This window comes from Rhinichthys klamathensis, unplaced genomic scaffold, assembly GCF_029890125.1.
Source record: "Rhinichthys klamathensis goyatoka isolate OS25496 unplaced genomic scaffold, OSU_Roscu_1.1 h1tg000048l_1, whole genome shotgun sequence".
Lineage (NCBI taxonomy): Eukaryota > Metazoa > Chordata > Actinopteri > Cypriniformes > Leuciscidae > Rhinichthys > Rhinichthys klamathensis.
Window position 1 is genome coordinate 988,471 of NW_026606594.1, and position 20,402 is coordinate 1,008,872.

The 20,402-nt window shown below is 40.0% G+C and overlaps 1 protein-coding gene across 2 annotated transcripts; it reads right to left on the minus strand.

Annotated features, from left to right (window-relative positions):
• Positions 1-357: 357 nt before the first annotated feature.
• On the minus strand, positions 358-20,366 carry golgb1 (golgin B1). 2 transcript variants are annotated; one of them, XM_056247476.1, is made up of 20 exons: positions 20,221-20,366; positions 19,130-19,217; positions 18,315-18,485; positions 18,090-18,212; positions 17,722-17,877; positions 17,405-17,524; positions 14,943-15,056; positions 12,941-14,321; positions 12,705-12,787; positions 10,967-11,036; positions 5,531-10,622; positions 5,000-5,423; positions 4,652-4,885; positions 3,706-4,533; positions 3,414-3,598; positions 3,058-3,211; positions 2,668-2,753; positions 1,938-2,009; positions 1,707-1,797; positions 358-1,606 (listed from the first exon to the last, which is right to left on the minus strand). In XM_056247476.1, exons 2-20 carry the CDS (start codon positions 19,208-19,210, stop codon positions 1,469-1,471), a joined length of 9,603 nt encoding a protein of 3,200 aa, XP_056103451.1. In that variant the 5' UTR covers positions 19,211-19,217; positions 20,221-20,366; the 3' UTR covers positions 358-1,468. The 2 variants fall into 2 exon arrangements, with proteins under 2 accessions (XP_056103451.1, XP_056103450.1); XM_056247475.1 differs by having other exon boundaries at positions 18,315-18,488.
• Between the last annotated feature and the right edge of the window lie 36 nt (positions 20,367-20,402).

The window sequence follows — 20,402 nt, forward strand, 5'->3', positions numbered from 1 at the left end:
AGCGCATTTTTGACCGATTCAATTAAAAGGTAAACATATATTAAAATAATAATCTTAATTTTGTAAGTGATCCAAATGTCTTAAAAAACTACGAATAAATTAATATGTAATAGAAGCAGTATTATATGTTTTTAATGATTCTTCGTTGCATTTATGAAACATTTTATGTTTGGGTCAGATCCGAGCCGGGCAGGTCGAGTGAAGCATTTCGGCACCCTTTAAAGAACTCAAAACGCAATGATTGTGTATTTATTTCAAACACAAAGGAATGAAACATTCTAAAGATCAAATTTTTTAAACTAAATCAAAGGTTTACTGTACAATCTGCTGTACAAGAACAGCACCACCACCACTATGTGTTTGTCTTCACATAAATAGACTTTATTTCCAAAAAATAGCCCCTACAACAGGGTAGCAGGAGGGAGAGAAAGGATCATTTACAGAGATTTTACAGATTAAACACTTATTGGGCTGTGCTTAAAATCTCACTGTAAGAGACAACATTTTAACCATAATCTAATCCAGCCCTATACAGCCCAAACAGATCTGAGTGACAGTAGAATAGTGAGAATAGGAAGTCTGGCTCTGGCTCAGAAAACCTGATTACTCGGAACATGAATGACTTGAAGCTTGATGAAGCTGACTTGACCTGAAACCGAATCAAAACATCTAAAGAAATTGGTAATAAAACAATCCAAGATTAAGGCATTTCATTTATGCCATTAAGGGTAAATAAAAGCAATAGTAGTCCAGGTGTAAAGACCATGATGTGTAGTGTGTTAAAGAAAATAAACAACCACCAAACCTACAAATAAACCGGGAAAAAACAAAACATAAATGACAGTATTGCACCAAGCTGTCAAACTTATCTGCCATGAAAGAGAACGTCAGCAAACTAGGACGTTTCTAGTAGACGCGTACAGTAACTGTATCAGCTTTGCCCTTACATTACATTTGAATGCACTGACTTTATGCAGAAATAAAGAGATATCAAAAAAACTAATTATAGGAAGTTGGAATGTGGTCAAAATAAGTATTTTTATGTCTACCTTTACACAATTTCACAGACAATGTGAAACCCTGTTTGACAGAAAAGGAAAAAAAAAACTGATACTATACCATGTCAACTTCATCTACATTTTACAAATGATGCATAAACATTCCTTCATTAATGAGGGCGTCCTTAAAAGGGTAAAACAATGTTCTTGAGGAAGTGCAGGTAGTGCTCTAGTGTTACTAGTCAGGACAAGTCCCATTAAAACTGGGTGGAAATTATTTTTGTCAGAGTGCTCCGATAAAAATAGAGAACAAAACAAACAGAATCAGATGCAACTTTGGTATTAAAAAAAAGCAAGGAAAAATGTTCACAGACAAATGTAAATTAGCTAATCCTGTCCATTTGTTTTGTTTAGTATAAGTGAATGAATATGTAACTGTCTTCCGCTCAGTAAAGCCTGATGAGTCTCTCTCACAGATATCCTCCCATGCATAGCAGCAACAGTACGTGAACAGTCAGCAGGTAGAGTGACACCAGCAGAGGGGTGCGCTGACGAGAGCAGAAGGCGACTCGCAGCATCCGCAGCAGCCCAGGTCCACCACTACGAGTCTGAGATAAAGAAAATATATATCAAATATATACAGTATATATATATATCCATGGCATGTTTATACCAAATGGTGTGGAATTGCATTGAGGTTTTGTTTACCCGTGTAACAGCACCCTCCGGTGGCTCAATAAGTACAGCTGTCTCTGACGTCATGGCTTCAGATGCTGTCTGCCACTCCCCCTGTGTATAGCTGTAAATTATGAAGGAAATTGACATATGTTAGTTTCCAAATTATGTAATTAATACATTTCACATAAAGGCAGTCTGCAGCAATAATGCCCAGAGTCAGGGGCAGTGAGAGTTGATGTTAATCTGAGATATGGGTCAAACCGTTTGAGGCAATCCTGTGCAGCGATGAGCTCCTCCTCTACTCTGAGTCTCTGTTCTGACTCCTCATCCAGCCTGATGGAAACACACACATAGAATTGAAGAGTTACTATACAGCAGTGGTAAGGGGGAAATTAAAGTTAACACATGGAAAGTCATTGAAAGAGTCATGAGAGACCCATGTAACCAATGATTTATAGTTTAATAACCTACTCAAATAGTCTAGAAGTATCTCTAGACTCTATCTCAGGTAATTTACTGTTGATATTTGGTCACCATGTATTTGAGAGAGCAGCAAAGTGTGGTAAACACAGTACTGGGTAGATTACTTACAAATTGTTACACGATATTGATTCCAAATTACATGAGAAAAAATTTATTTAGTAGCGTAATCCATTACATTAAACATTTTAGGTAATATAATCTGACTACTTTTGGATTACTTTTGACCTACTGTAAATCGTTAATATATTCAAAACACTATGAAGAACACCCATTGATTTAAAAAAAATAAGACTAATAGAAAAAAAATCAAACAGAGAGAAAAAAAATTACTATGTTTGAAAAGATAAACATTACTTATCACATGCTTTCACAATTCCTTTCAAATACAGTATGAAGTATTATCTACAACTGCTAATAATGCAGTTTGTGGCACCGGTGCTAAAGAGATTGACAAAATGCAACTGTAGATCAGTATAATTAATGAGAAGACTAAACTTGGCAGCAGTACCTCCTCTGGAGTTCAGTGAACTCCGCTTTATATCCCTCGTTGTGCTCTAGAGGACCACCAGGTGCAGCATCTACTGCAAGGCTTCCCTAAAGGACAAAGAAATCAACATTGGATGCATCAAACTAAAGATAATGAAAGAGATCAAGGACTTCAAAGATCTATACTTAAATATAAAGTGGGTCTTCAAAAGTCTGAGACCACAGAGAAATAAGCAAAAAAAAAAGTCCCATTTCATACAAAGCGTATTACAGAACAACAGTACAATGAATAGACTATAATTTATAAATGTCTCTAGCTACAAGAAAAGAGGTAGATGAATTGACTGAAAATAGAACATTTATAGGCTGCTTCCAATATCTCATTCTTGAAAAGGAGAGTATAGCTTTTTACCTGTCTTTGTGTGTGCTCATGCTGTAATTTTGATGCACGTGCTTCCTCCAGCATGGCATTAAGCTGGCGAACCTGTTGGTCCCTGTCTGAGAGGGTGGCCAGGGTCTGCTGCTTCAAGAGCTCGGCCTGGCCCTGCCAGTCCGTCATCTCAAACCTACACATGTAAACAAAAAAATTAAGAAATTGTAAGAGAAACAGTATTTTTCACTTTTGGAGGGATAGAAATTCTGGTCAAAGAATGCAAACATTTCTGGCTAATTCATTTTAGGCTGTCTGTACAGCCGTTTTCTGCAAGACTACCACCAAAACAGCAGAATGGATGAGGGCATGTCATAAGTTAATCCTATCAATCTTACCTGAGCATTTCCAGTTCTTGCTTATCTCTGTCCATCTCGGCATCTCTATCCCTCAGCTCTGCCATGATTTTTTCCACTCGTTCCTCTGCCTTTCTTCTCTCTTCCTCTAAAGCCTGAGTGAGCCTGGATAGTTCACCAGATCCAAGTCGATCCAATTCAGAGCGCTGCGACTGCAGCTGTTCCAACTGAGGAACCATGAGGGATGCAATTAATAGGTTGCAAACATTATTAAAGGCGGCAGGATGCAATATTTTTATATTTCCATTAAATTCTTAGGTAATCCATTACATACCATTCTTTCCCTGTCATTTTGCAGTGCTGCTAGAGCATTTTTTAGGCTCCACACTTCTCCTTTGGAGCCACTAGGGGGAGAAGCTGGGTGAACCGTCCGGTTTATGTCATCTAAACGGAGACGCAGCTCTTTGGCCTCACTGACAGCTTGATCTCTTGAAACCTGCAGAGAGGTCATGGCTTGACCAAAAGACTGGTTCTGAGCTCGAAGCTGACAGGCTGCTTCCCTCTCCTCAAGAAGCTGTTGCTCCATCATCAACAGGTCTCGTGCCAACTCCGCCACCCTCTCCTCTGCTGTTTCAGCTTCGGTTCGCAGAACGCCGCCTTCCCACCGCAGCTCCTTCAACTCTTTGCTGTGGAGTGCCTGGGTCTCCTTCTCCAATTCCAAGGTCTCCTCCAAGGTGGTGATGCATTTTCTAGCAGCTTTGAGCTGTTCCCTGAGCTTCTCTACCTCGGCCCCGGGAGCATCTTGCCTATCGACTCGAACATTTCCTTCGCTGGCCTGGATTAAGTTCTCCTGCACCAATGGAGGTACCTTCCCTTGCGCAACGTCTTTTTCAAGAGCCCGAATATGGCTCTCAAGACCTTCTTTCTCTCTCTCCAGGAAACTGATGCGCTCTACTTGGGCAGCAAGAATCTGCTTGTGCTGGGAGTCCTTCATAGCAAGAACCTGGTTCAGGTCATTTCTGTAACCATGAAGCTGGGCAGCCAGCTTGGCATTCTCTGCATTGAGGTCATCCCGCTGTGACAAAAAGGCTCGAAGCTCCTCCTTTAATCCATTGTTTTCACCTGCAGCCTCCTGGATAAGGCTGTCCTTCTCCATCATTACCTGAGAGAACATGAGATTTTAACATGTCCGAATTAAAAAAAAGAAATTATGCAAATGAGGCTATGCGATTGAAATTTCAATTTCAATGCGATAGTCAAATTATTCAGAGTAGCATTACCTGGAGGTGTCTTTCCTCTAGCTGCTTGTATTGGCTGAGTACTCTGTCTCTGTCATCCTGCAAGGAGCCCATAGCCTTGGTGAAGGACTCCAGTTGCGCTCTGCTCTGGAAGGTATCCTCCTCAGCCTTACGGAGCCTCTCTTCTAAACCACGTAGCTCTTCTCTCCTCTCCTCCAGCTCTTTTTCTGCCATCTCAGCCCTTCCATCTGCATCCTTTCTAGCCTCATCTACAGCCTAAAAGAAAAGAAAGCCTCCTGTATTATTATTTAGCATTAAATTACGAATAATGAGATGAATGAATATGCATGGATTCATTTCAGAAACTATGGTATTATTCAGTACAAGTACCTGTGTCACAGCTTGCTCCTTCTCACCAAGGAGCTCCATTTCCCTCTTCTCCTTCTCATCTAATGCAGCCTGAAGAGTTTCAGTAAGGTTCTTTGAAGATCCCAGGTCTGTCTCCAGTTGCTCAAGCCTCAAGTATAGTCTCCTTTCCTCTGTCTCCCTTTCCTTGAGCACTGCACGTGCCTCATTAGCATCACCCTGAAGCTTAGACACTGCTTCTTCTAGGGTTTTGGTGCGGTGCCTTAGACCCTCTGCCTCTGTCTCCAGGGTAGTCAGTTGGGTGCGAGTCTGGGTCAGGTTGGTCTCTACCAGAGTGAGCTTCTGCTGCAGATCTACTCTTTCTTTCTCAAGAGCTGCAAGGCTTTCATTATGTTTCTTTTCCACCTCAGACAGCTCAAGTTGTAGGTTATCTTCTGCCTTTTGCATTCTGCAGACATACATTTTATTTATTATTTAAAATTGACAGTAACAGTAAAAGTATAATTACCAGATGTTAACAGAACCTGATTCAAAATAGCAAAAAACAAAACAAACCTTTCCAATAAACTCTGGAGCTCATCTTTTAGGGTGGTCTCCTTCTGGAGTTGCTCAGCTAGTTCTTTAGCACGAGTCTCAGCCCCCCGAACATCAGCCTCCTTTTCCTGTAGTTCGCTGTGAAAACGGCTCTCCCATTGCTTGGCCTCATCCAGCACTCGATCACGATCATCCTGCAGGGACGACATGGAGCGCGAAAAGGCTGCTAACCCAGCCAGTGCTTTATCCAGACGGGCTTGCATTTCCTGGGCATGCTTGTCTGTGGCCTCAGCAATACTCCTTGCCTCCAAGGTTGCCTCTTCCTCCCTCTCCCGCTCCCTGTAAGATTTTTCTAGTCTTAATTCCATCTGTTTAAGCTCGGCTCCAAGGCGATACCTGACTTCATCCAGGGTACGCTCTGCATCTGCCTTCAACTCGACCTCTTTGCATTGTACCATTTGTTCTGCAGCAAGCTTGTTTGCTTGGGCCTGCTTTGCTTCTTCCAGTGCCATGTCTAGCTTCACTTTACATGTTGAAAGTTCAGATGCAATACTTGTTCTGTCTTGCATGTTCTTTGCAATTTCCAAGCGCGCTGCCTCAAGTTCTGCACTCAGCTCATCTCTACCCAACAGCACTGACTTAACTTCTTTACCGAGTTCACTTATTCTTTCCTGGTACTCAATGCAGTCTCTCTGTAGCTGACGGACTTCAAGTTGCTTTTCCCTCAGCAGTTCCTCAAGCTGACGTGTTCTGCTTTGACTACCTTCTTTAAACCTCTGTGCAGATTTCAACTTCTGCTCCAGCTCTCTTTGTTTGCCTGTCTCAGCCTCTGCCTCTGCTCTTTCTCGTTGGGCCTGCCTCATGTCCTCCTCCATCCTGGCTGCCCGGCCCCTCTCACTTGCCACCTCAGCTTCCAGCTCAGCCCGCTCTCTCTCCAGTTTCTCCAATTCCCTCTGCATGTCCGTAAGGCGATCACGACTGTCAGATGCCTCTTGCTGGTAGCCTGCAATGCTGCCATTGAGCTGAGCCAGCTGGTCCATCAACCGCTCCTCCAAGTCATCTCTTTCAGCCTCTAGGCTAGTGCGGAGTTCTTGTAGTTGGGTCTCTTTCTTAGAGCTCTCTACATTGTGGAGGCTCTCTCTCTCTAAAGTCTCCTGAAGCTGCTGGTTGAGGGAATCCAGCTCTGCATTAAACATGGATTCTTGCTTGTTTCTGGATTCCATGTGATCCTCAAGAGCAGCTTCAAGATCCCTTATCTTACTCTCTGCCGTCTGGAGAGAGGTCTCTAGCTCCTTGAGCCTCTCCTCTGTTTGAGCATTCATTTTTGCTTGCAATTTTGTGACTTCTTGTTCAAGTGAAGTATTAATGGATTCCACTGGCTTAGTGAGATCAGCCTCTAGGGAAATGCTATCATTCTGGTACTCTTGGATTTCAATTAAATCAGGACTTCTCTGCTGTGTGACGACTTTAACTTCCTTAAAAGTCTCCATGGAGCATGTGTCCAGGGTTTCACTGCCCTTTGTATCAATTTCCTCAGCCAAACGCTGTCTTAATTCCTCAGCTTCATGCTCCAAAGAGTTTTTATCATCCATAGCAATATTATAATTTGTTTTCAAGGTCACAAACTCTTGTTTGACTCTCTCAAGCTCTTGTTTCAGCGCAGTTTCTGTATGTGTGACCAATTTCTTCTCTTCCTGCTCCCTAAGCCTTTCATTATCCTCCTCTAGATCCATAATCTTTTGATGTTTGACCTTGGCAAATTTTCTCATTTTTTCTTTTACAACATCCACCTCCTTCATAGCTTCCTCAGCTAACCTCTCCGCCTCTTGTCTGGCTACCTCATGGGCTCGTGACTTGGCTGCTAACTCCTGCCTCTCCTGTCGAGCAGCTTCAAGCACTCGTCTCACTCGTTCAGCCTCATCACTCACATTTTCATATGACTTGAGGAGAGATTCATACTCTTCTTTCATGCTTTGCACTTTTTCTTCCAGCTGCCTGCACACTTGTTCGGATTCTTCTTTGGCACTCTCAGCTTGTCGTTTGCATGCATCCTTCTCATTCAAAACACCCTCCATAGCAAGTTTAAGGCTCTCACAGGATGCACTCAGACTCTGGTTTTCCAACAAAGTTCGATCCACCTCCTCAATTAACTTCTTCCTTTCTTCTCTTGACTTGTTCAGCTCCACCTCTATTAACTCCAGCTTCTGTTGTAGCTCTAATCTAATCTTCTCACCAGCAGCCTTTTCCTCCTTCAACGCCTGTCTCTCTTTGATTGCCTCCTTGCGTGATACAAGAGCAGCCTGAAGTTTACGTTGAAGCTGTTGGAGTTTGGCACTATTATCCTTCTCTTCTTCCTCACGTTGTGGCATTTCGGCTTCCAGTTTTTTAACCCTATCTTGCTCAGCTTTAAACCCTTCTTGTAATGAAGCAATCTGCTGATCTTTCGCCAGTACTGTTTCCTGCATCTTAAGTAGAAGTGAACTTTGTTCACTAAACTGTTGGCTTAAATCAACAATCTCATCATTCTTGTTTTTAAGAAAGTGTTTAAATTCTTCTACTTCTGACTGAAGTGCTTTGATTAAGGACTCAGTATCTGATGTGCTTCTTTTAGCTGCTTCCCATGCCTCATCCACCTCCGCTTTCAACTTCTCTGCATACGCTTCGGCTCTCTGACATTTCTCCCTAAGAGCCTCTATTTCCTTGGTGAGAGCATCAATCTGCCTCTCCTTTTCTCTCAAGTCTTCAAGTTCTTGGGAAAGTTCTTTGAATTTGCAATCTGTAAGTGATTGAGAGGATTGGCTCTCTTGTAGACACACCTCTAATTCCGCACGTGCAGCCTGCTCAACTCTCAATTCCTCTTGGAGAGCATTTATAATGTCCTCATTATCTTTTATCATGGGCTGCTGAGATTGCTCAGCAAGTTTATGTTGTTGTGTCTCAGTCTCGGCTGAAGCAAAATCCACCCAGTCCTCCTGAACCCAATCGTTTGTCTCTGGTTTCTCTAGATTCTGTGTAGTAGACTCAACATTACCATCCACATTCCCACTCACCACTTTATCTGCAGCATTATTTGATTCTAGCAGACCCTCTAGCTCCATAATACGATTCAACAAGCCAGTTTTCTCTCCCTCTTCAGTTTGGAGGCGTTCAAGAAGCTCACTGCATTCTTCTTTCTGCTGTTTCATCTGCTCAAGATGATGACGATCTTTCTCTTGAGCTTTCACAACAGTGTCCTCATGAGCATCAGTAGCTTCCTGAAGCTTTTTATGCAATGTTTCAATGTCAGATTCCATGAACGCTATCTGTGAAAGGAGTCTATTTTTGTCATCAACTGCCTGTGACATTTGTTGTTCATTCATTTGTACATACTGCTTTGTCAAATGTTGTATTTCTGCATGCGACTCAGTCAATGCTTGATCTTGTTTACAGATTTTTTGTTCCAGACTTGTTAAGGTCTTATCTTTCAAACTTAAGACATCTCTGGTTTCTTGCAACAAAGCATCAAGTCTCTGTACTTCTAGCTCTTTTTCCTTAATTTCATTTTTAAACTGAAGAGTTATTCCCTCATTATCATCTCTTTCCTTTTCTTCCCTGTTCTCAGCCCCCTTCTCGAAGTCTGCAACTTTTTTCATCAATTCTTTCCGCTGTATCAGAGCTGCCTGCAGCTTTCTTTTGACCTGTTCTCCATCTTTCTTCATGGCAGCCATTTGAGTAACCAAGTCCTCTTTTTCATTTCGTAAAGCAACAATTTCCTCACTTTCTACTGTTTTATCCTCTAGGGTTTTCTGCTGGTTATCCCTGACACTCTCAAGTTCATAAATTTGCTCTTTTAGCTTTTTGACTTCACTGGTTATTAAAAAATTTTCCTCTCCAGCCTGGAGTAGTTTGCCAGTCATGCTATCATTGATTTCCATCATCTCCTGGTCTTTCTGTGAAATACACTTTTGTAGGTCTTCCAGATCAGCCTTCCTGTCAATGAGAGCAGCTTTTGCCATGTCAGCTTCCTGAGAGACCTGCACTAACCTGCCCTCTATATCCAAGAGCTTCTGTTCCAGTTCGGAGGAAGCAAACTCTCTGTCCTCCAGTTGAGCAGCCAGCATTCTAGCTTGACCTTCTTGTTCAACAAGTCTTTGTTGGGCTTCATCAAGGCCTGCCCGTAAAACTTGCAGCTCATCATCTTTAGAGCAAAACTCTTCCTTCAAGTTCTCAAACTGATTAGCAATACTTTGCCCATCTAATTTTTCTTGCTCAATCAATGCCTTAGCTTCGATCAGCTCTTTCTCGTAGATATTTGCCCTGGACTCAGCCTCATTTTTGGAAACTGTAAGTGACTTCAAAGCTTCCTCCAGCTGGAAGACTTTATCCTGTGATTGTAAGGTGGAGTCTTTAAACTGCTGAAGCTCTCCCAGAAGTTCACTGTATCTTTTCTGTATCTCTTCAGCTAATACCTGTGCAAAAGCCTGACCAGTGCTTGAATCTGTATTTAGCAGACTTCCCTCCTGTTGGCCAAGACGTACCTGTACAGTTTCATGGATAACTAAATGTGGTGATTCAATATCAACTATGCAGCTAGTTGATGCGACCTGCTCATCACAGGTCTCTTCCCAAGATTGGGTGGATAAGCGTAGTGTCGCAAAGTCCTGAACTTGGGGCGACCACTCTTGAGTCCCATCTTGGTTGACTGCTTCCAGAAGAGTCCAGCTACTATGAGCCACCTCTGAATCACTGCTTGTCACCATCTCATCCGAGGAAGTACCCTTTGATTCTCCAGGAGAATCAGGTTGAGGTGCTATAAGCTCAGGGCTACTCTCATTGCCAGCAGAGACAGACAGAACAGAGGTGTCTACTGCCACAAGTGTTGTCTCTTCCTCTTGTAAGCCTTCAAGAACCTTAGATAGAGCTGTAGAGCTGTCGTGCAACTCAGCGATGTCTCCTCTGATTACACTGTCTGCACTTTCCTCCTCTGGGATATTCAGAGTTTGGCCTGTGGTGAGTGACAGTTTTTCTCTGAGAGTGAAAAGTTCTCTTTCTCTATCTGCAAGCGCATGCTCCAGAAACAGTATCCGATCAGTCTGGACTTCATTTTCTGAACTATGTCCATCTCCACTGTTATCTGAAACCAAAATCATGAGACAATCAAGTGAAAATCATCAAATAACTCGAGCATGCAAAATGTTTGTTTAAACATTGTATGTTTAAAAATGTACGTTTAAAATGCATATTGTTCAAGTATAAATTCTTAACTTCCTGTTTATGTTTTGTGAGGAAACCTGTCTTTCTGGTTGTCCTAACTAATATCTAAACATTACAAACACTGCAAACATTTTTAGTTTAGAAACCACAATGTTCTCTACTAGAAAGCAAGACAATTATGGAAGAAAATGGGATTGCTGTTACTAAAAGAATCACTGCAGTTTAAAGTACATTCAGCTACACAAGGGCAAATATTAAACTTACCCTGGTGTGCCCTATCCAAATCCTTCACAGACAGGTCAGTCACATGACCACCTAATGACTCACCAGTAACCTAGGAAAGACAAGCCTTTGTTACAACAAACAGTCTGCTCACACTAATGCATGCTTATTGAGAGTGCACTGGTCTGCTCAATTCCCACAGTAACTGCAGTTATTTGAACACCATACCTTTATTAATACTTCATAACTATGCCCTTTTATGTTGGGCCAGAAATAGGAATAGATGATGAAAGTCGGGAGGATTATATTATCTCTGGCCTGATAATCTGTGAGACAAACCGTCTAGGCATTAATGTCACCTTGTGTCTGTTGCACCAGACACAGATACATCCAAATGAGTTTGCTATTAGGGATGCTCATTTAATTTATTTAAATAATTTTCCCGACCGACAACCGCCGCTCGTTATCCGAGTATTAACCGTTGACTGATAAGATTATAATATTGAATTAAATAAAAATAAAATTGAGAGTGTCTGTGACACGAAAAAAAAAAAAAAAAAAAAAATTCACGGGTTTATTTTAACGTGCAAACAGCAGCATACAGAACAGATCAACACCAGAACCTGGATTCACATCAAATTTTCACATACTTGCAGCATTTCTGACAGTGACAACAGAGAAAAACAGAATAACATAATATAAATAAAAAAAAAAAAAATAGGCCTACACTAAAAAAAATTTTTTAAACAAAAAATAATTAAATTAAGATGACAAAAAGAAAACACTGAATCTGTTTGAAGCTTTGAAAAACCGGCAATTTTTTTTCCGTCAGACTAAGTTTTTTCGTCAAATAAAAATAGCAGGCCTACCTCAATCCACACCTTGTCTAGTTTTTATTTTAAAAAAGTAACATGTCTACATGATGTGGGGTTAGTTTGGAGCGCAGCCTGTTGAGGTAGACCCCCGGAAGAAAACACCCTCTCCGATGGCACAGATGTCCCGGGAATACAGAGATAACGTCTCCCTAGAGTGGCCAGCTTCGGGAAACACCTTTCATTTGCTTGTGGATGTTTGCTTCGCAAGTGATATTGCATTGGACTTGTACTACTGCTGTATTTTAATATTTTGCAAGTAACTTCGTCGCCCTTTCTGACGAAATGGTCCCACACAGTAGACCTAGCCTACTTCTTTTCGCGCACTTCATTTTGCTTGCTCAGCGAAATATGTCTGTAGGCACGTGTGGTTGTGCGTGTCGAAGCGCCCCGTGAGTTAACAAATATAGGCTATATAGTATTTTTTTAAACGTGCAGCAAAAAAAACCAAAAAACTTTTAACTGTTAAACTGATAGTACAAATCGGTCAAAAATTGTACTTTCCGTTAACGGTTAAACGGTAAATATAAGCATCCCTATTTGCTATAGCAGACACATTGCCCTACACAAGTACATCTTATTCTGTAGAGCATCTCCGTTGCATTAATAACTTTTCATGCTTGTTTTTGGTTGCAAATTGTAAGTCCGATGACTATGAAAAGTAATAGAAAAATAGCTCAACTGTACAGCAATCTGTAAGATTTGAAGTATCATTCATGTCCATAGCTTAAATAATACATGACAGATTTAATACCAAGAACCCCAGGTACTTATTTGAACACTTAAGCATGAGCAAAAGTAATAGTAAAGCTTGCTTTAACTCTTACTAATTGCATTCAAAAGACAGTGTTTGCATTAAAAAAATGCAACGTTTAAAAAGCTTCAACGTATTTTTGCAATCCACCTACCTGAACAGTCAGAAGTTGTTGCTCCAGTTCCTGTATCCTAGCAACTGCTTCCTCTCCTTCAGCTTTGCTTTTATCAAGTTGACCTAGAGCATCAGGTGCATTAAGACATAATTACTTTTTGATCACAGTACAAACAACGTGCCCTATATTGTTCGTTTGGTTGATAAAATGCTTCCAAGGACAGTTTACTCAAACCACAAAAGCTGCTTTGAACTTTGTTCTCCTGAGCTGTTTACCTTGCAGAGATTGTAGAGTAAGTGTGATCTGAGACATGTGTGCTTGACTCTCCTGCTGTTCATCTGTAATGTTGCTCAGCCGTGCTTCTAGAGCAGGTAACACCTCTAAGAACTGAGCAGAGTCCGTAGGAATGGATAGTTCCACCTCGGCCTCCCCAGTAATTGTCAAAGAGCGAATTCCTCTCCAAAGTTTCTCCAGTGCATCCTTGGTTTGAAGTCCTGCTTTATGTTCCTCTTTACTGGCGTCCAGTGTCTCTCTCAATGACTCAAGCTCATTTTGCATCTGTGCTAAGTGATCTCTTTCACTCTTAGATTCTTCTTCCCTTGCTCTTTCTACTTCTTCAAGCTTCTCCTGAAGACGATGAAGCTCTTCCATGCGACTTGCAAGCTCCACCTCCAGCTTCTTTGTCATTTCCTCTTTCTGTTTCTCTGTGACTTCCAGACAGGCTTGCAAGTTGGCCAGCTCTGTCTCAAAGCTTGTCTGTCTCTCTTGCAATGTCTCCAGTCGTTCTCTCTTTTCAGCTGAAAGTTTTTCCCTCAGTTCATCCAACTCTGTGGTCTTTTTCATTAATTCAGCATTGAGAGCAATGATGTTCTGCTCTTTTTCACTTTCTGTTGTTTCTAATCTAGTTTCTAGAGATACTTTCATGTTGGCCACCTCTGCCTCAAAGCTAGTCTCTCTCTCTTTAAATTTCTCCAGAATTTGGTCATTCTCTCTTTCTTTAAATTCAAGCTTTGCTCTCATTTCATCCACATCCGCTGTCTTTTTCAGTAATTCAGTGTTGAGAGCACTAATGGTCTGGTCTCTTTCACTTTCTTGTGTTCCTAATCTAGCTTCTAGAGATACTTTCATGTTGGCCAGCTCTGCCTCAAAGCTAGTCTCTCTCTCTCTCAATTTCTCCAGCATTTCTTCCTTTTCACTTTGCTCAGATTCAAGTTTTGTTCTTATTTCATCTAACTCTGTGGTCCTTTTCAGTAATTCAGCGTTGAGATGGGTAACGTTGAAATTGAGTACACTGATGCTGTGCTCTCTCTCACTCTCTGATGTCTCCAATCTGGCTTCTAGACATACTTTCATTTTGGCCAGTTCTGCCTCAAAGTCCGTTTCTCTTTCTTTCAATTTCTCCAGCGTTTCTTCTTTCTCTCTTTCTTCAGATTCAAGTTTAGTTCTCATTTCATCCATCTCTGTTATCTTTTTCTGTAATTCATCGTTGAGAGAATTGACGGTCTGGTCTCTTTCACTCTCTGAAGCCTCTAGTCTGGCTCTAAGAGCCTGGAGTTCTTCCTCAGCTCGCATGGTCCACTGCTGCCTCTCCTCTTCTCTCAGTCTCTGGGCTTCTGCCAACTCCAGCTCCATCTGCCTGAACTGAGCAGTCAGAATCTGTAGAAATTAAACATTCATCATGTTTGTAATCTTGCTTAAGGGTCAACAAATATTACAAACTGTGAAAGGAAATACTCCTATAATAGTTTTGAATGAACTGCTTCTTTAATCAGAGATTTTAGCCTAACCAGCTGAGACCACAGCATGCAACAAGAAATTCTGTTGGTTACTTGGATTCTATTTTTGATCACACAGCTGGGGTTTCCCGCAGTGAAATCAAACTGGTTCAAAATCACCAGCAGTACATACTGCCCTACAAAGGCTAAGTGCAGTAACTACGCAAACAAAGAAACGGAGAAAAAAGGCTTTTAAAGTTTTTATACCAGCCAGTCAAACATGTTATGGATAGATTAGTGGTAATGCATCTCCGAAACGGGACATAATTTAACCCAGATATTTTTTCACAAGACAGAACACATGTCATAAAGCCCATTAGAAGTCTTAACTCATTTTTGACCAAATGTGTAGTTACTGCGCTTTGCCTTTGTAGGGCAGCATAGTTGTATGTTGTTATGGGCAAATATCTCTAGTTTGACTGATGATTTGTAACATATTTCGCTTTCTGTAACGACAGTCAAATTTACAAGGCACAGTGTAAAATATATGTGTTAGGCTGACCTGTTTCTGCTGGTCTGCACTGTTGAGTTCCTGCTGCAACATTTCTAGGACTTCTGAACGAGAACGCAAGGACTCCTCCAACTCCTCTATGCGCTGCTGGGATGCACGAAGAGCCTGTAAAACAATAAACAGGATTAAAGCCCAACACAGAACGTGATATAGAGGTATAGATACTTGCTGCAGGGTTTGATTTATCAGACATGAACAAATATTTAAAAGATCAGTCTTAATCCGAGCTTGCTTTATTAACTCCGGTACAAAAATGTGAACAAAACATAACATGCCAAGAGTTGGATGCTGCTCACAGAATGTGAAACTAGACAGCTTAGATCAAAATTGCCATGGTAACATGATGAGCTATGACTTTAAGCTTTATAATAACACACAAATATGGTTACAACACCTCAGGCTATCCCAAAACAAAACAAAAAAGCTAACAAATATGAAAACAGCAAGACAATTATGTCCTTACATTGCTGCTCCTCTCTCTCTCTCTCTCTCTCTCTCTCTCTCTCTCTCTCTCTCTCTCTCTCTCTCTCTCTCTCTCTCTCTCTCTATATATATATATATATATATTAGGGCTGTCAAATGATTAATCACGATTAATCACATCCAAAATAAAAGTTTTTTTTACATAATATATGTGGGTGCACTGTGTATAATTATTTTGTATATATATAAATACACACACATGCATGTATATTTAAGAAAAAAATATTATTTATATATAAAATATTTATATTTATATATAATATAAATTATATATAAATCTATATACAGTATATACATGAAAATATTTCTTAAATATATACAAGCATGTGTGTGTATTTATATATATAAAATAATTATACACAGTGCACCCACATATATTGTGTAAAAAAAACTTTTATTTTGGATGTGATTAATCACGATTAATCATTTGACAGCCCTAATATATATATATATATATATATATATACATACACACATACAGTGCTGGTCAGAATTATTTGCCCCCTTGGTTAAATATGATCAAAGATGACTGTAAAAATGGAGGAATGGTCTCTGATCTCTTGTCCGGTGTTCTCCAAACTCATCAGGCATTATAGTAGAAGACTCAGAGCTGTTATCTTGGAAAAAGGAGGTTGCAAAAAGTATTTAATAAAAGGGGGCAAATAATTGTTCCCAACGTGTTTTGGAGAAAAACATTTATTTTCCCTCCACTTTCAATTCTTTTACTTCAATAAAAGGTTAGATTTTTGCTTTTTTTTTTGCAAGGATTAACAACGCAGATTTATTTTTTACAGCCATCTTTGATCATATTTACCAAGGGGGCAAATATATATATATATATATATATATATATATATATATATATATACACACTGATTATCTACTGATCAAATAAACAACAAACGTTTGGAAAGCAATATAGATTACGTTAAATCCTTTATCATACACTTCTCTAAATAGACCCTAAAAACCGATTTAAAAAAATAAAAAATAAGTGAGTTAAAGGAAGAACTTAACCTTTAGATCACCAACTTCACAAGGTCACAGCAAATATTATAATAACCACAGTAATATATATATATATAATATATAATCTTTATTGTTCTATTAATTTTCTATGTTTCTTGCTATTTTTTAAACCCTGTAACCAAAACATGGGACATGTCTTAATGAAGGTTATAACTAGTATAAATAGTGTGACAGCATTATTATTATAAAATAATAAAATAGAATTAGAAATGTATAAAATTAAGCAATAAATTAATCAACCAAAAAATAAACCATATTAGGGTAACAGGCTGTAAATGTATCCTAAATTAAAGGTAGGGAGAGGCTAGCAATAACAAGCTAGTTTTGAAAGCATGAGATCCCACCCTACCTTCAGAGCGCTCTCTAAAGATTTGCCTCCTTCAAAACAAATGAACGCACACAGCAGAGTTTGCAAAGCGCCACGAGACAAGAGACGGTGTTAAATTACCTCATGACTGTGTCTACAACGCGCTGATGACATGTGATGCCTGTGTGAGCAGGGTGTGAAGACGGAGGCATGGAAATACATACATGTTGACAGGCAGGTAGGACATCATATCATTGCATTCGGACCGAATGCAATGATTGGACGAACATTTTTTGGTCCTGAGGCTTCCACAGAAGATACATGTACATGTTTTAATATTTGTGATTGGTTGTGAAGAGAGTTTCAACCAGTATAACAAAAAGTGTTTATAAAACAAATTGCCTACCCTACCTTTAAGCTATACCTCAGTAGGAGCTAGCTAGTTTGGGACCTAATGTTGGTTTGTAGTTACTGATAAAGTTTTATTTCCTTTTATCATAACTTTGGTATGGTTGAGCTTGACGAATGCAGTCAACACTAAAATCTGTGTAGAGACTAAGAAAAAGAAATATCAAAGAAAATGGAATATGAAAGGGGACCTTATTTATGGAAAGTGCCAAAACATGAGAAATACCTGCTGTAAGTCTGGGTCATTTGAGGTCTGCGTGAGACTGAGGAGTTCTTGCTCATGTTTAAGGATTTGATCTTGAAATCGAACATCTTTTTCTTTCACCACAGCCTGCAGGATTCGCACCTGGACAACATTTAAAAATATTTAAAAAGTAGATCTAGTATTTAAGAGTGAAAGACTTAGATCAGACTATTAGAGAAATAAAACAGTACCTTCAAAAACATTTACCATCATATGACACATTTCAAGATTTTAACAAAATAAGTACCTCAGCTTAAAGACAAATGGTGCTTAAAGGAATAGTTTTGGGTGAAACACACCTGCTCTGCATGACCCTCCTCTCTCACACGCTGTTCAGCCTCCCAGAGCTGCTGTTGGAGCATCTTGTTGGATGACTCCGCCTGGCTGAGCTTTTCTTTCAGCTGCTGGAGTTCCTCCTCCACTCCTGGAGCCATTTGGAAAGAGCTCTCTGAATTCTGAATGAAAAAAATAATAATTATCATTATAATGCTGCAGGAAAAACTAATGAATTTGGCAAACACTGATTGTATTAAGATGAACAATAGTAAGCACCACAATCATAATCATATTGGAATATATTGTCACATTAAATAATATAAGTTGGTCATAATAATTAATCAGAATTAAAGTTGGTCATAATTAAATAATATAAATATGTCAACTTTACCTGACTGCTGTTCAATGCTTCTTGTCCTTTCAGCTCAGAGATCTGTTTGTTAAGGGAGGCCATCTTAGCTTTGGCTTGCAGTTTAAGTTTAGTAAACTTGACTTCTGCCTGTTCTTTCTCCTCCTGTATGAGGACAAAAAAAAAAAAAAAAACTTTAGACCTGTTAATATTCATGGTCTAATTAGTGCCACTTGTTTGTTCCTTTCTCATTATGCAAGCCCACACCTTGAACTGTTTTTCAGTGCTGTCGAGCAGACTGTCCTTCTCTCGAATCAGCTCCTTCAGCTGAACCACCAGCTGCTCTGTCTGGGCCAGCCTCTCCAGGACCTCTTCTGAGGGGCCCGGGCCCTCCACGGATGCTTCAGAATCAGGCTGGGGCTGAGGCACCAGCCCATCCTGCTCCAAAGACAACATTCGAAGTATAAAGCGGGTTCTCTAGATGGTTAATTACACTAAAGTAGGTGTGAAATGGACCTTTTTCAACAAATTGCATGTTGTAGATCTTACTGTGAACAGTTCATCCATGTATGCGTCGCCGTCTCATTTTTTCATTTTAACCTTGCGAAAAATCAAATGTCTGTCTCTAATTCTGTTTCAACACAACTTTAATAACAACTTGTCCTAAAGTCAACCTGATATCAAAATTGACAAATCTTTTTTTTACGGAATATTACAGTATTTATTATAAATGATTTATCCATGCACTTCGTTATTATTTTTTGATTCATGTGCCCTCATAATCTTTAATCAAAATAACTTCCCCTCTCTCTTGCAGCGACTTCTCTTCTCTGATGACGTGTTTACTGGCATGAGGGCGGGACAACCAGTCACTCACATGACATCACAGCAATAGCAAACCACAATATAAAGTCCCGCCCTGAATTTTTGCTTGTTCAAGAAGCCGTACAGCACAATAGGAAAGAAAAGACCATCACAACTTCCATTTCATGCCGACTTTAAATTAGCACTTCTCTTTTTCATCCACTTATGCTTGTCTTATCCTTAGTGGTCCATGCCACAACAGGATTTTGTGTACTCACCTGTAAGTCTCCATCGGAGCGTTCCTCACCCGAGAGCTCCTGGAGGACCGAGGACACCCCTTGGGTCAGCCGGCTTAACATGGCTGATCTGCAAGTAAAGATATGTAATGAAATGTTAGTTCACAGCTCAAGTATTTTCTATCAAGCTCTTTACTGAGTGAATTACTGAAACTGTTTTCAGCACGTTTCGCAATATAAGTAAAGACAAAGCCAGAATCAGATAACGACCGATAGACTTTCAATTAATTATTGATTAATTTATTTATAGGGACATTTAGCTCTCTAGATCCCATATGAGCCAACAACTAGCAATGACAGTTTGGCATTATTCATTTATAACACGCTTCTCTGTTGCATTACATCACATTAATAAATCAAATCCATATAAGTTAGTGAACAAAGTAAACATTACAGTTTGTTTAGTCTATGTATTTATGTTCAGTTGTATTTCTCATAGATTTTGATTGGACACAGACTGAGCACATCCATAGACTGTAAAAAAAAAAAAAAAAACACACACACATCACACGCATAACTCAAAATACATAATGAATCACTAACGTTAGAGCACTTGATGAGCTCAAATCAGGATCCTTTAATGGTTACGCAATGTGTGTCCACTGTACTGACAGTAACCAAAGGAGGCGTGAACGGAATAACAACATTGTGTCTAATCTTTCCTGGTAACGTAATAATTAACCACCTTTGGCAGAGCCATATAGCGGAGAAAAACGAAGAGAACCGAAAAACGCCGAATCAAATATAACTGACTGCGGCTGCGTCGCTTTCATTTTGTCTACACAACAGCAAAGATTATTGAGCGACTCTTCTTCCTTGTATTTCGAAACCGATTGATATCAGCACAAATGTTCGAGACACATAAAGGTATGACTTTTATGTTTCATAATGGTTATAAAACGGTATTGTTAAAGCCCAATGAGCGGCAGTAATGAGCGCAAGCTTTAAGTGAGCTCGTGCTGATGACTCGTAAACAACTGTAACGATATTTATAAATGTACTTGTGTTTGTGCCTGTCAGCGGATGAAAACGTTTAGATGCAGCTTGTTAATGTTATTAAGCATGAAACTAACCTGTGTAATCGGCGCAGGGAAGAGCTGCGTGGTTTATTTGATCAATTTCGTCTCCAGGATTTCAGAGCCACATCACCAAACATCCCGGAAACAGAAACCCAGCGCTGTGATTGGACCACGCATGGGAGTGTCTGAAAACAAGAAGTCACTCTGTGAGCCGCATAACTGTACGCCAAGGGAAC

Bases quoted from the DNA above. Each gene is read 5' to 3' on its own strand.
- golgb1 (XM_056247475.1), bottom strand. From the start codon at position 19,210: ATGTTAAGCCGGCTGACCCAAGGGGTGTCCTCGGTCCTCCAGGAGCTC. The intron at 18,489-19,129 runs GTGAGTACACAA...TTGTCTTTGGAG, and splicing joins GCTCCGATGGAGACTTACAG to CAGGATGGGCTGGTGCCTCA. The intron at 3,599-3,705 runs GTATGTAATGGA...ATGGTTCCTCAG, and splicing joins AAAATGACAGGGAAAGAATG to TTGGAACAGCTGCAGTCGCA.